We start from the raw sequence: 14,551 nt of genomic DNA on the forward strand, positions 1-14,551 counted from the left end.
TGTTGAACAACAAGGTTAAACAAACACTCTGGCTATCAAAAGACAACTTCAGGTTCCCTTTAAATTTAACAGAAATATTTTTCAGATTTATATACAATTCAAGTTATCTGAATGATGGCTTCTTTTTGGATATCTACTTACCATGACATAAGCTCAAAGTGCTCAAGATCATCTGCACACAGCACCTATTTCACTTTATTTTGTTTTATAATGTCATCACTGAGATATAATTCACATATAATAACATACCACTTACTTTTAAATAATCTTTAAAGTTACAGTTATAGTTCAAGTAAACTCTGGACCTATTTTCAAAATAAACTGAAATTATAGCTACTGCTATATAAGCAAAACGACAAGTCACTAAATATGCTGCAAAAGCTTTAAGACATTTTCTATCTTTTAATCTTGAAAAAAATACACACTAACAAACTGAAATAAAATTGTGTGAACAGAGACCAAATTATGAAAAAAAAAGTATGTCTTCAAAAACTGAATTTCCTATCATTTCTGATTTTAAACAATTCACAGAAAGACAAAAAAGCCAAATTTTAACCAAAAAATATGTCCATAACACATTGATCAGTATGCCCCACGAGAAAAAGTGTGGTTCCTGCCACAGTTAGAATGTTTTTACACTATAAAAGAATTCTTTTTTTTATCATTTTATATTGATTTATAATCATTTTACAATGTGTCAAATTCCAGTGTAGAAAACAATTTTTCAGTTATACATGAACATATATATATTCATTGTCACATATTTTTCTCTGTGAGCTACCATAAGATCTCGTATGTATTTCTCTGTGCTATACAATATAATCTTGCTTATCTATTCTACAATTTTGAAATCCCAGCCTATCCCTTCTCACCCCCCGCCCCCTTGGCAACCACAAGTTCGTATTCTATGTCTATGAGTCTATTTCTGTTTTGTATTTATGCTTTGTTTGTTTGTTTAGATTCCACATATGAGCGATCTCGTATGGTATTTTTCTTTCTCTTTCTGGCTTACTTCACTTAGTATGAAAGAATTCTTAAGTATGAATGCGAAAACATATATACACTAGTTCAATTAATATTTCAGCTGGTTATGGGATTCTATGACTTATGATACTGAGGTAACAGTGATTATAGTATAATAATGGTTGTGATACTGAGTTAAAATTAATCTCACAATATGTATTGTGTTCATAATTTGATCTACATAAGAAACAGCACAATATATGAAAATAAGGACTGAGTATAATGTACCCAATCAGAAAATATTAATATAAGAGGCATCTGGAGGCTGGAATTGAGTGTCTAAGTGATGACCCTAGAAGTGGAAGAAGTTATCTGAAATTGGCTGAGTACTAGATTTTGTTTTGTAAGATTATATTTGTGTTATGCACAATTTGAGCATTCAAGAAAACAATCTTAATATCACAAATACTTTGAAAATTTGAGAATGTTGAAGAGAACTAGGAGCTAGACTGCCTGGATGAGAATCCCACCTTTGCTCCTAACAGAAATGTGAGTGAGCTTTGGCAAGTTAATTAGCCACTTATTGCCTCTAGAACCTCTTATGTAAAGTGATAACAATACCTACCTCGCCGTTATAAAAATCAGATATGTTGTTATAAAAATTAGACAATTTAATGTAGTGTTTGGAACAATACCTGACATGTAGGAAGCTAACTATTATAAACGTGAAAAAATGTGAACTAGTACAGGTTGGTTAGTTTACATAATTACTATTTAAATGAATAAAGCCTAATCAAGAGTTTACTTACACTGATTTCTTTCAAAAGCAAAAAGGCTCTAAAAACCAACACTGCATAAGCATAATAAATCTTGTCCTTTTTTGGGTGGTAGGAAATACTGCATCTTAGTGATGATTCATAAAAGAGAGTGTGTGTGTGTGTGTGTGTGTATATATATATATATGTATATATATATATGTAGTATATAAATATATATACATTATATAGTATATGAATCATGCATGTTTACTTTTAAGATCTTTAAGTAGTATTGCTCTTTTGTTAGCTATGTTCTTCATCTCCACTATCCTGCCACATAAATATATAGATGAAACACTCACAGCATCTATGTTGGACAAGTTATTTTATTAGGTAAATGGACTGAAAATTGTTAAAGAATCAAATTACTGTAAATTCATTTTTTAAAAAAATCTATTCAGTCAAATTCATAGAATTTATAGTAGTAAATTATAATACAAGCAAGAGGCAACCTGGATTCAAAATAATTAAATCTGACAGGCAATGTAAACTTACTTTCGCTGTAGCAGAAGGCAGTAATCCACTATGACAGGCACCATATCCTGTAGAGAAAACATAAAGAAAGCATCAGCAGCATATCTCTGTCCAATGGCCCACGGGTTAGACACAACACATAATGAAAGTGGTCTGCTTCAGACACTGTTAGATTGTTGGGAGAATGTTTAACTTTGTACCATGCTTTTGGTAAGCAATTTGGCACTCTGTGTCAAAAGTCTTAAAAATGTGAAAATATTTTTATCCAGTAATTCTATCTGGAAATGTATCCTAAATATATTTAAGAAAAAAATTTTTTAATGCATTAAGGTATTCACTGCAGCTCTGTAACAGATGAAGCAAGAGAAGGAGGGGGACAGGAGGAAGACATTGAAATGAAACATACATGGAAAAACAGTTAAGTAAATTTGCTATTTAAATAAAACATTATGTAGGTATTTTAAGTTTATAAAGAATTTATAACATAACAAACATTAGGTGGAAAATATGTATTTATCTCACAACTTTACAAAGAACATTTGTAAAGAAAATACTTCAAATTGATAATATGGTACAGTTGTTCCTAATGATGGCTCAGGTAATTAAGGTTGTCCATATTTTGTCACTACCCTCCAAACCAGTTATTTTAAGGTTGATTTAACTTCTCAGTTTCATAACATTTTGACCGCTTTATATTCATCATGTATAGACATATATCAAGTGAATGGCAACCCATAACTTTGGCCTTTTTCAAAAGTTTGAGGGAGAAACAGTAGTACCTTATTATGACTAGAACTTGTCAAGTAACCAAACATTAGATTTCAGCAGTACTCGTTCATTTTCTGCTGGCTGAAGAGCAATGGTTTCCTTTTTAAAATCCTAGAAGGGCTAGGTTCTAGGCAGAAAAATATCCATCAGGAGGAAGAAGGCACTATGTGAAGAAGAGAATACTGCATACTAACACTTCTTTGACAAAAAGAACAAAATTGAGGAACTCATGATCTGAAAGAGAAGTACGCAGAAGGGCCTATAGTCCTGAAAGGCTATCCCTGCCCCATCCAAACTGCTTCCTTTAGTCATCAATATTCCTCATGAATACATTTATAATCTTATACAGATTCTTCAAAAACAGGAACCAAAAACCACAGATCTGAAAAGTGTGCAAGCTGTATTAAGTCTCAACCCTGAATGAGAATACATATAGTGGGACAGATATTTTGCAGAGAAAAAAAACCTCCCTAGAAATGGAGAAATTTAATAAACATTCTTTAAAATACATAGCTGAGGTCCCAAAAGAATAAGGGCAAGATCCAGGGCTTAAAATTGAAAAGAGAATTGAAAACTAAAGCATTAAGTCCTGAGATGCCACTGAGACTGTCCTGTAAGTTTACAGGTCATTTAAGAGCTTGGTTTTAATGCCAGAAAGAACCTGAGGCCTTAGACTCTTCCAACAAGGAAGTGAGGCAAAGATCTGCCTAAAACCAGGATACTTAAAAAGGTGCATCCTTAGTGAAAGGCAACTAGGAAAAAAAAACAAAAATAAAAAACCCACCTGCAGGCATAGGAAGATGACAAGAAAGGTTGTCTGTCTCTGCCTAAACTCAGTGGGGGTAATGTTGTACTCTACAAGAATCTGTAATGAAGATCCACCCCACAGGTGGATGTGGGATTTGAATTTACACTCTCTCCTTTGTATGGGAATAATCAAATTAAGAAATTAATACAAAAGGTGATCCTGAAAAAGGATATTCCTGGTACACTTGGAAAAAGAAAATTCCAGAAACAGTGCTTCACAATGGCAACATAAGACCTACTGATTAAGCCCCACTAAATATGTGCTCATAATAAAAAATTTTAAAGCACCTCATGAAACAATGCACCATAAGTGAATGTCAATAGAAAAACTATCAACAGCAAGGGGAGACCCCAGAACTTCAAATATTATAATTACCAAGTAGAAATTATTGAAGTATATTTAAAATTATTAAAGGCATAAAATAAGGAATTAAGCATCTAGCCTAGTACTAAGTACTAAAGATATACTATAGAGATAATGAAGAGTGAAACCATCAGATTTCCCTGTGGACATATCACTCTGGTGATTCTATCATGGGAGGATCTGGAAAACCAAGACTGAAGAAAGGCAGCTACTACAACAGTCAAAGAAAGAAAAGGGGGATGAAACTAGGGTAGTTTCATAGGCATAAAAAACAGCAGACAGAATAAAAAACTATTTATAAAGTAAAACTGTAGAAGTTGTTGACAGATTGGTTGTGGGTTGGAAGGCACAAGCAGGAGTCTATGTAACTCAAGTTTCTAATTTGAGTGATGGTTGAATGAAGATGTCACGAAATGAGGTAAGGAATATGGGAGTAGGCGTTGGAAGAAGCCAAATGTAGACTGGGCTATGGTGGATTTAAGGAATATATCTACTGAGATGCTGAATAATTAGAAATTGGATATAGTAATCTGAAACATCTGGGTTAGAATTACAGACTTCTTAGTCATGAGAGGAAATTATGAATAAAACTGTCCAGGGATAATAGACAAAGATAAAATCAGTGGACAATGGACCACATCTTGAGGAAGACTGGTATTTATTATATGTCCAGAGGATCGAAACAAACTCCAACTCAGCAACAGAGGTTGAAATATCAAATAGCACACAATCACAGATATCTACAGGATACAGAATTTCAGAAAGGAAGGAATGGTCATTAGTGTTTAATATAGCACTGAGGACAAATAAGATCAGATCTGAAAAGTTTTATTTTATTTATATATTAGAGTATCATTGTTATCTTTGGTAAGAATATGTCTTGTCTTCCTGATTAGAAAGTAAGCACACTAATGGGTGAGATCCGTCCTGCAGAGAACTGCGTGGTGAATGAAGTATTTGGGAGTATGCGACGGGGAGAAAGGTGAGAGGGAAAGAGAGGAGAGAGAGGGGAGGAAGAGAAGAGAAAGAGAAAATATCAGTACATGTATAACTGGAATCCCTGAACAAGGAAACTAAAACAACAGAACAGGATGAATAGTTCAAGATATAATTCAAGAAAACTTTCCTTTAAAAAAGGAATTTTTAAAAAAAGGCTTAAATCTATATATTAAAAGAGCACATCAAATATGAGGGAAAAATGGCTTAGAGTGATTATACTGAGACCCAATGCAGTAAAGTTGCCAGATTGCAAAATTAAGAAATAGCCAGGAAAAAATGAATTTTGAAAGAGGAAGAAAAAATTCTGGCCAGCCTTATATTTTCCCACAGTGACATTCAATGCCAGAAGATAACAGAGCAATATTTTCAAGATCATTAAGGAAAGCCAAAATGTTTTTCAATATAAAAGCTAGAGACCAACAATTTGAAGATACAACTCAAAGAGTATTTTGTTTTCCCGAGTCTTTTTTAAAAGCTCTCCCCCATATTAGTTTACTTTCCACCAAATCACGCCCAAATACCCTCCATATTTTGGGAAAAAAAGCATGTCTTTTATTAAACGTTTGTCCCTTCTTATAAGCCTATCATTTTATAGCCAAGAATCTGAAGCATGATATTCTTCTCTTCTTCATGAAAGTAACATGAATTCATAGAACATTTGAAAAATACATAAAATATTTTAAAAGATAAAGTCAACCATAATTGTACCACTAAGAGAAAATATGATTTAAAACTATTATATCTCTTTGCCTTTTTCTAATCATTTAGCACAGTGAAGATCCTATCAGTTGTTCTCAAAATGTGATCCACAAGAGGACTAAGGAGGTCATCAAGACTCAGGGGGTTCATGAGATCAAATTAATCTTCATAATAATATCAAGATTTTATTTTTATTTTTCAGCATGTGCACATTTGCAAATATGGTGAAACAGCAAGGGTGTGTAAAACTGCTGTCTCCCTAGCCCGAATCCAGGCAGTAGCATGCATCCATAGTAGCAGTCAACATTCTTCAGAACAATCATGGCCCCAGAGGAAAGGGGAAAAAAAAATGCCATTTTTACTCAACACTGTCCTTGATGAAGCAGTGATTTTCATTAACTTTATTAAATTTCAACCCTTAAGTACATATTTTCTTTAATGTTCTGTGTGATGAAATGAGAAATAGGAATAAAGTACTTTCATTGCACAGCAAAGTACGACAGCAGTCTCAAGGAAAAGCACTTGTGCTATTGTTTGAGTTGTGAGTTGAACCAACTACTTTTATCATGGAGTACCATGACTGACAGAAAAATATATCTATTCAGACTTGAGTATCTAAAGAAAAGTTTTTCAGAAATGAACACAGTAAAGCTGTCACTTCAAGGGAAGAAATGAACATATTTGTTGCCAATAATAAAATTCAAGCTTTCAACTGAAAGAATTTTGGAAAACACAGTCACCACTGTGAGCTTTACAGCTTCAGAGTAGACTTTACTGATGAGACTGATGGTGGTTCATTAGCTTTTCTTGAAGAAACTGCTTCAGCAAACAAGAAATGACTGTGGAAACTATAGCAAAAGCACTGGTGATCAGCATGAACTATATTTAACCACAAAAGTAAGCCTACAGCAAACAGATAGCATTTGACAATGAGGAAGAGATTTATATGATGATAAACTGTGAGGAGAAAGAGAAATGAAGGTGGGAGGTAGAAAGTATTAAGTCGTCTCAGCTGTAAGTTGGTAGTCAAAAAATATCATTTAAAGCACACAATTAAAATTATAACTAGAAAATAATTTTTTACAGTATAAAAGATAATGGTTAAAATCTGGTAATGAAGGCAGGGTTGAGGAGGAGGAAGGAAGAAAAAATATGCTAAATTTTATCACAGAAAGGACCAATGCCCCCAAAAATAGATCAAGGGAACTATATAATGCTATAATTATAAAGGTAATCGCTAGAATAAAATATATAATGCTAAATATCAGAAGTACATGCACAGGTAAAAAATAGAGTAAGTGGTAAAAGACTTTTTTTAAAAAAATAAAAAGAAAAAATATTTGGCTTAACTCACCTAGGATTTTCAGATTGAAATCTGAAAAAAGCAAAAATCTGAAAGCTCAAAAAGCAAACCCCCAACTCTATGTAGTAAACAAGAAACAAATACAAAGTAGTCCAGAAAGATTAAAAATAAAAGGATAGGCCAAAGTATACCATGCAAAGAAAAAATCAAGATTGTAATCAGATAAAAGATTATCAACTAAAGTAAAATTCAAGCTAAAAGGGCATTAAATGAATAAATAAATCACAATGAAGATAAATTTCCTATTTCTATATGCCAAATTACTACATGGTACATACTAAATTACATAGTGCTAACATTCCTAAAACAGAAAACAGAAGGAAAAATAGAGAAAAGAGCACTGTTAACAGGGCACTTGAATTCTCACCAGCCATGAGAAATTGTGTGGACAAAAATGGGTAAGGGTTTAGAAGATCTAACAGTTAATTTTAAAAATCTGATTGAAAATGAACTATTTTCTGTGAAAACACACAAAACACTATTTCAAGTGCTCATGGAATACTAATAAAAACTGATCATATGCTAAGCCACAAAATACATATAAACAGTGACTCCAAAAAGTAGAATTAGTACACAAAACATTATCTCATAACAATACAATAAAATTATAAAGAAATCATATATCAAAAAATAAGATGCTCTCTCCACCTAAAAAATAAACTTTCTCTAAAACTCTTCATAGAAAGAATACCAATCACAGTTGAAGATTATATATAAAGACAATAATGAAAGTGGTATGTATTGAATTAACAGCCTTAAAAGAGTCTATAAATTGACATTTTTAAAACACTGCAACAGGAGCAAAATACTGTTTTTTCTGTTTTCTTAAATACACAGAACATCCAACTAAGATAAATGAGATATTTTAGGCCATACAACAAATTTCAAATTTAAAAAGATTCAAGTCATACATATGTTCTCTGACCACAGTGGAATTAAAATAGAAATTAACAAAATAAAGAATAAGAGATGACATCACTATACATTCTCCAGATATAAAAAGGGTAATGAAAATGTCGTGAGCAACTTTTTGCCAATAAATCTGACAAAGATGAAATGGTCAAATTTTGTTAAAGACAGAAAATGCCAATCCTCACTCAAAAAGAAACAGAATATATAACCCTCTAAGAAATTATACTTATAGTTAAAAACTTTCCTACAAAGAAAACTCAAGGTCTTGATACTTTCAACGGTGATTCTGTCAAACATTTAAGGAAGAAATACCAAATCTACACAAACTCTTCCATAAAACTGAAAAGGAGGTAACAATCTACAACTAATTCTATGAAGTCAGCATTACTCCAATACCAAAAATACACAAAAAGACACCAACAGATTATCATTCCTCATGCACATGTTCACACATAGCGGATAATATACTGTAACCAAGTGAATTTATCCCAGGAATGTAGAGTTGGTTTAAAATTCAAAAAAATCAATGCAATTTACCATATCAACAAATGAAAAAAAGAACCATATGATCATCACTATAGACATAGAAAAAGAAAATGACCAAAGCCAACAACATTCATTCCTGGGGAAAAAAAAAAAAAAAAACTTTAGGAAATTAAGAATAGAATCTCCTCAATCTGATAAAGGGCATCTTTAAAAACCTTTAGCTAGCACCATATTTATAAATCAAAGAATGATGCTTTCCCACTAACACTGGAATAAGACAAGGATGCCAACTCTCACTATTTCTATTCAACATCATACTGGAGGCCATACTGCAGCCAGTGTAATAAGGCAAGAAAGAGAAATAAAAGGCATCCAAATTGGAAAAGAAGAAGTAATTCTGTCTTTATTTGCAGAGAACATGACTGTCTATGTAGAAAATCTGGTGGAATATACAAAGAGTTCTTAGAACTAATAAGTAAGTTTAGCAAAATTACAAAGTAGATCAAAATACTAAGATCAATTGCATTTCTAATAAACTAGAAACACACAAGGTGAAACTGAAGTAATAAGAAAATACCATCTGCAATAGCATAAAAAGTAGTGCCATTGAAGTATCACGAAAGTTAAGAGAGGGGAAATAAGCAACACCAGGGGCACTGACAGCAAGGAGGCCTCCCTATGTCTGACCTGAAAATGTGACATCAAAACGGATGTCTCAAAGACAGCATTCACCAACCAAATTGCAGAGAAGAATGCTTCAGCAAGAGGGAATAACAGCTTATGGAAAAGTCCAGATGTAAGAGATGGCACAGAACCTTGAGGAAGTGAGATAGACAGTGTGACTAGAACATAGAGAGGAGACTGGAACTGGATGAAGAAGGGGCAATGTGCACAATTCTGGACTTTATTCTAAGGGTAAGGGAAAACCACTGAAGGGGTCTTAAGCAGGGAAGTGAGATTAAAAATTTAAGAACTGTGGCAGGATCATACGTGATTTAGAGTCTTTTTACTTTTGTTACTCATCAAAATAAAAAATACACTTACATTAGAATACATGTATAAGCTGTAATTACTTCCTTACAAATTTCTTCTACTATATGCCACTTGCCAAATTCCATCCCCTGCAGCACTTCTTAGCTCTCTTGGCCTAGACTCTCTCACCATCTGCAATTCCAAACTTCTGCTCACTTCCTTCTCTTTCTTTAGCCAAGAGACCTTCAGATGTCATGAAAAGAGGACACACAAGAGATTTCCACTTCCAGGAAGATGGATCAGACATGGTTTTCCCTATTCTTCCCACTTGTATAATTCAAACCCCTACAGTATATACAACAAAACATAAGAAGACTCTGAAAGGTAGAGAGAAGAAATCAGACCATCTAGGACCTCAGGACCTGAGGAATGACATGGTGGTGAGTTCCCTGGTTTCGTTTAACCATATGTCCCAGTCTTAGAGCTGAAGAAGCTAGTGACATGGAAATGCCCATGGGTGCAGATAGAAAAAGCCCCAACAAAAGCTTACTCTCTCTCTAGCCAAGAAAACAAAAAAGGAGAAATTTGGTCAAATAAAATTGGCCCCATACTGTGATGGTTAATTTTACCTGTCAACTTGTCAGGACCATGAAGTGGCCACATATTTGGTCAAACGTTACTCTAGGGTGTCTTTGAGGGTGTTTCTGAGTGAGATTAACATATTAATCATAGAAAGAGTGGAGCAAACTCCTCTCTCCAATGCTGAAACATCAGCTCTTTGTGGGTCTTGAGCCTGCCAGCTCTCAGACTAGAACTTTATCATCAGCTTTTCTGGTTCTCAGCCTTCAGACTTGGACTAAGACTTGGACTAAAACTACACACCAGCTCTCCTGGGTCTCCAGCTTGCCAAGTGAAGATCTTGGGGCTTCTCAGCCTCCCCAATAATATGAGCTAATTCTTTATAATAAATTATATAATATATCCCCTACTGGTTCCATTTCTCTGGAGAACCCTGATTGATACACTCACTCATGCCAGCAAAGGCTAAATGGAAAACCTGAATTTCTACCCTCCACAGGATATAACAAGGTACTCCAAACCTCCCTCCCCAGGTCAGGGTGGTATCAGAGAAGCCTAAGGAAAGTCAGGACTTTCAATTCCAACAAGCCAATAACATATCCTATCCTCCTCCCACATGGAAGCTGGCAGTGGAGATCATGTGGGGAGCGTGAATTTCTACCTACACTCCAGAGTAATGAGGCCACACTGGGGAGTGGTATCAGAGGAGGTCTATGAATTAGAACTTTGACCAACACCCAGTCCAGTGGTTGTGAAGCCACCCTCACCACAGTGCCAATGGAGGCCACATGGAGAGCAGTAATGAGGCACTCCTAGCCCTAACTAGCCAGTGAGGTACCAGTGAAGTACTAGTAAGGAGCAAGAACTCCCATCTCTGTCCAGCAGTGAGGAGGAGCACTCACCATCAGATACCAGTGGACGCTGAGTAGGAAACTTGGAATTTACCCGCACGTGGCAGTAACAAGGTAACACCCTTACCCTTACTCTGCCAGGACACTATCAAAAGGAAGCAGTTAAAAAGGAAAATTTAAATAAGATATGGAGTCTCACAATATAAAATCCAGAATGTCCATGTTTCAAAAGAAAATCACAAGTTATACCAAGAACGTGGAAGGTCTGAAATTGAATTTTAAAATGATAATCAATAAATGCCAACACTGATATGGCAGAGATGTTAGAATGATCTGACAAAGATTTTTAAAGCAGCCATCACAAAAGTGCTTCAATGAGCAATTACATATTATCTTGGAACAAATGAAAATACAGGAAGTTTCATCAAAGAAATAAAAGATATAAAGAAAAACCAATGGAAATTTTAGAACTGAAAACTATGATAACTAAATTTTTAAAAAACTCAAAGGATGGATAAAAGAATAAAAGAAAAAAGAGTTCAGAATAAAGAATCAGTGAACTGGAAGAAAGAACAACAGAAATTTCTAATCTGAAAGAGAAAACAAAAATAACTTAAAAAAATGAACAGAAACTCAGGGACTCGAAGGCTATAACAAAAGATCTAATGTTTGTGTTATTAGAACCTCAGAAGAAGAGAAGAAAGAGGGTAGAACTGAAAAAGTACTCAAAAATATAAAGGCTAAAAATGTACCAAGTTTGGCAAAGTTTATAAACACATAGATTTATCTAAACAAGATAAATCTAAAGAAATTCACACCAAAGACATTTTCAAACTTCTGAAAACTAAAAGACAAAAAAAAAGAAGTTTTGAAAGTGTATGAAATAGATGACATCTTAGCTTAGGGAAAAACAATTTGAAGGAATGGATTTCTCATCAAAAACCATGGAGGCCAGAAGAAGTGACACAATTTTTTCAAGTGCTCAAATAAAGTAACTGTCAACCCAGAATCCCAAATCTAATGATATATTCTTGAAGAATGAAGGGGAAATCAAGATATTTTTAGGTGAAGAGAACTTGCTGCCAGCAAAATACCCCCAAAAGAATGGCTAAAGAAAGTTCTCTAAACAGAAAGGAAACAATAAAGCAAGGGACTTTGGTACATCAGAAAGAAGAAAGAAGAAAGAACACGGTAAGCAAAAATAAGGGTAAATACAATAGGCATTCCTTCTCCTGAGTTTTCTTACTTACGTTTTATGGTTGAAGTGAAAATTACAATACTGTGTGGTATGGTTCTAAATAGACATAGAGGAAATATTAAGATAATACAAAGAAGGAAGGGTAAACAGATATTAAGGGAGGTAAGGGTTCTAAATTATTTCAACAGGAAAAATAACACCAGTAGACTGTGATAAGTGATGTATATATAATACCTAGAGAAACCACCATATAAAGCTACACAAAAAGATGCACTCAAATATACTATAGATAAATCAAAATTAAATTCTAATAAACGTTCAAGTAACTCACAATAAGGCAGGAAAAAAAAACAGAGAAGCAAAAAACTGAAAGAACAAACAGAAACCAAAAAAATAACATGAGAGACCTAAACCCTAACACATGGATAATTACATTAAATGTAAATAGTCTAAATATACCAATTAAAAGACAGAGGTTAGCAAAGCAGATTAAAGAAGTCTACAAGAAACTCATGTCATGTCAAATATAACAATACATATGCAGGCTAAAAATAAACTAATGGGAAAAGATACATGATACAAACATCAATCAAAAGAAAGCAGGAGTGGCTATATTAATATTAGATAAAATAAACTTTGGAGCAAAGAAAATTGCTATAAACCAAGAAAGACATTATAATGTTAAAAGAGTCAATCCACCAACAAGACATAGCACTCTTAAATGTGTATATACCAAATGACACAGCGCAAAATAAAGGAAGAATTGATAGAACTGAAAAGATAAATAGACAAATTCACAATTCTAGCTAAAGACTTCAATACTTCAACACACTCAAAAATTGACAGAACTAGACAGAAAATTAGCAAGTATATAGACAAACTCAACAACACTATCAAAGTATCCAAACAATATTTTTTGAATGCGTCAACCAACAACAGCAAAAAGCAAATTCTTTTCAAGTGCCTACAGAACAAATACCAAGATGAATTACATCTAGGACCATAAAACAAACTTCAGCAAGTTTGAAAGTACTGAAATCATATAGCATGTGTTCTCCAACCACAACTGAATCAAACTAGAAATCACTAACAGAAAGATAACAAGAAAATCCGCAAACACTTAAAAACTAAATATACTTCTAAATAACCCATGAATCAATGAGGAAGTCACAGGAGAAATTTTAAAAACACATTCAACTGAATAAAAACAAAAATACAACATATCAAAGCTTGTAGGACACAGCTAACAGTTGTGCTGAAAGGGTATTTATAGCATTAAAAACATACATTAGAAAACTGAAAAAATCTCAAATCAATCTAAGATCTCATTTCAAAAACTCAGAAAAAGAACAAAATAAATCCAAAAGAAACAGAATGAAAAACAAAAGGAACAGAAATCAATAAAACTGAAAACAAAACAAAAAACACTAGAGAAAAATCAATAAAACAAAGAGCCAGTTCGTCAAAAAAAAAAAAAAAAAAAAAAAAGGAGGGGGGGTTGGGTAGCTAAAATTGATTAACCTCTACCAAGGCTGACAAAAAATAAGGAGTAGACACAATTACCGATATGAAGACTGAAGCAGGGGGCATCACTATAGACCCTGTAGATACCAAAAGGATAAGGGAATACTATCAGTAACACTACACACATAAACTCGACTAACTTAGATGAAATGGACCAATTCCTCAAAAAAACACTATCTCAACTCATTTAATATGAAACAGATCATTTGGATACACCTCTAATTATTAAAGAAAGTAAATTCATAATTTTAAAACTTCCCCCCAAAATCTCTATGCACAGATGTTTCACTGAAGTTTTACATCAAACATTAAAGAACTGATGCCACTTCTATATAATCTCTCCCAGAAAACAGAAAAGAATACCTCCTAGCTGATTCTGTATAGTATTACTAACACCAAAATCTGAAAAAACATTTAAGAAAAACTACAGACTAAAACCTCTCCTGAATAAAGATGCAAAAATCCTTAACAAAATATTAGCATATAATTCATCATTATGTAAAAAGCTTTACACATCATGACCAAGGGAAGTTTATTCCAGGAATGCAAGGCTGGTTCAATAATCAAAAGTTCATCAATGTAATATACCATTTTAACAGGCAAAAGCAGAAAAATCACATGATCATATCAATGCAGAAAGAACATCTGACAATTCAACACCTATTCATGAAAAAAACTCTTAGAAAAACAGAAAGAGAAGGGAATTTCCTCAACTTGATAAAGAGTACTTAAAACAACATACAGCTAACATACTTAATGGTGAAAGATCAAATG

At 33.5% G+C, this 14,551-nt stretch overlaps 1 protein-coding gene across 1 annotated transcript in view; it reads right to left on the reverse strand.

Moving 5' to 3' along the window:
• VPS8 (VPS8 subunit of CORVET complex) overlaps positions 1 to 14,551 on the reverse strand; it is a 223,049-nt gene that overhangs the window by 145,688 nt on the left and 62,810 nt on the right. Inside the window, 1 exon segment of the mRNA XM_032482907.1 lies at positions 2,277 to 2,323. Coding sequence (XP_032338798.1) covers positions 2,277 to 2,323 — 47 coding nt within the window.

This window comes from Camelus ferus, chromosome 1 (genome assembly GCF_009834535.1).
Source record: "Camelus ferus isolate YT-003-E chromosome 1, BCGSAC_Cfer_1.0, whole genome shotgun sequence".
Lineage (NCBI taxonomy): Eukaryota > Metazoa > Chordata > Mammalia > Artiodactyla > Camelidae > Camelus > Camelus ferus.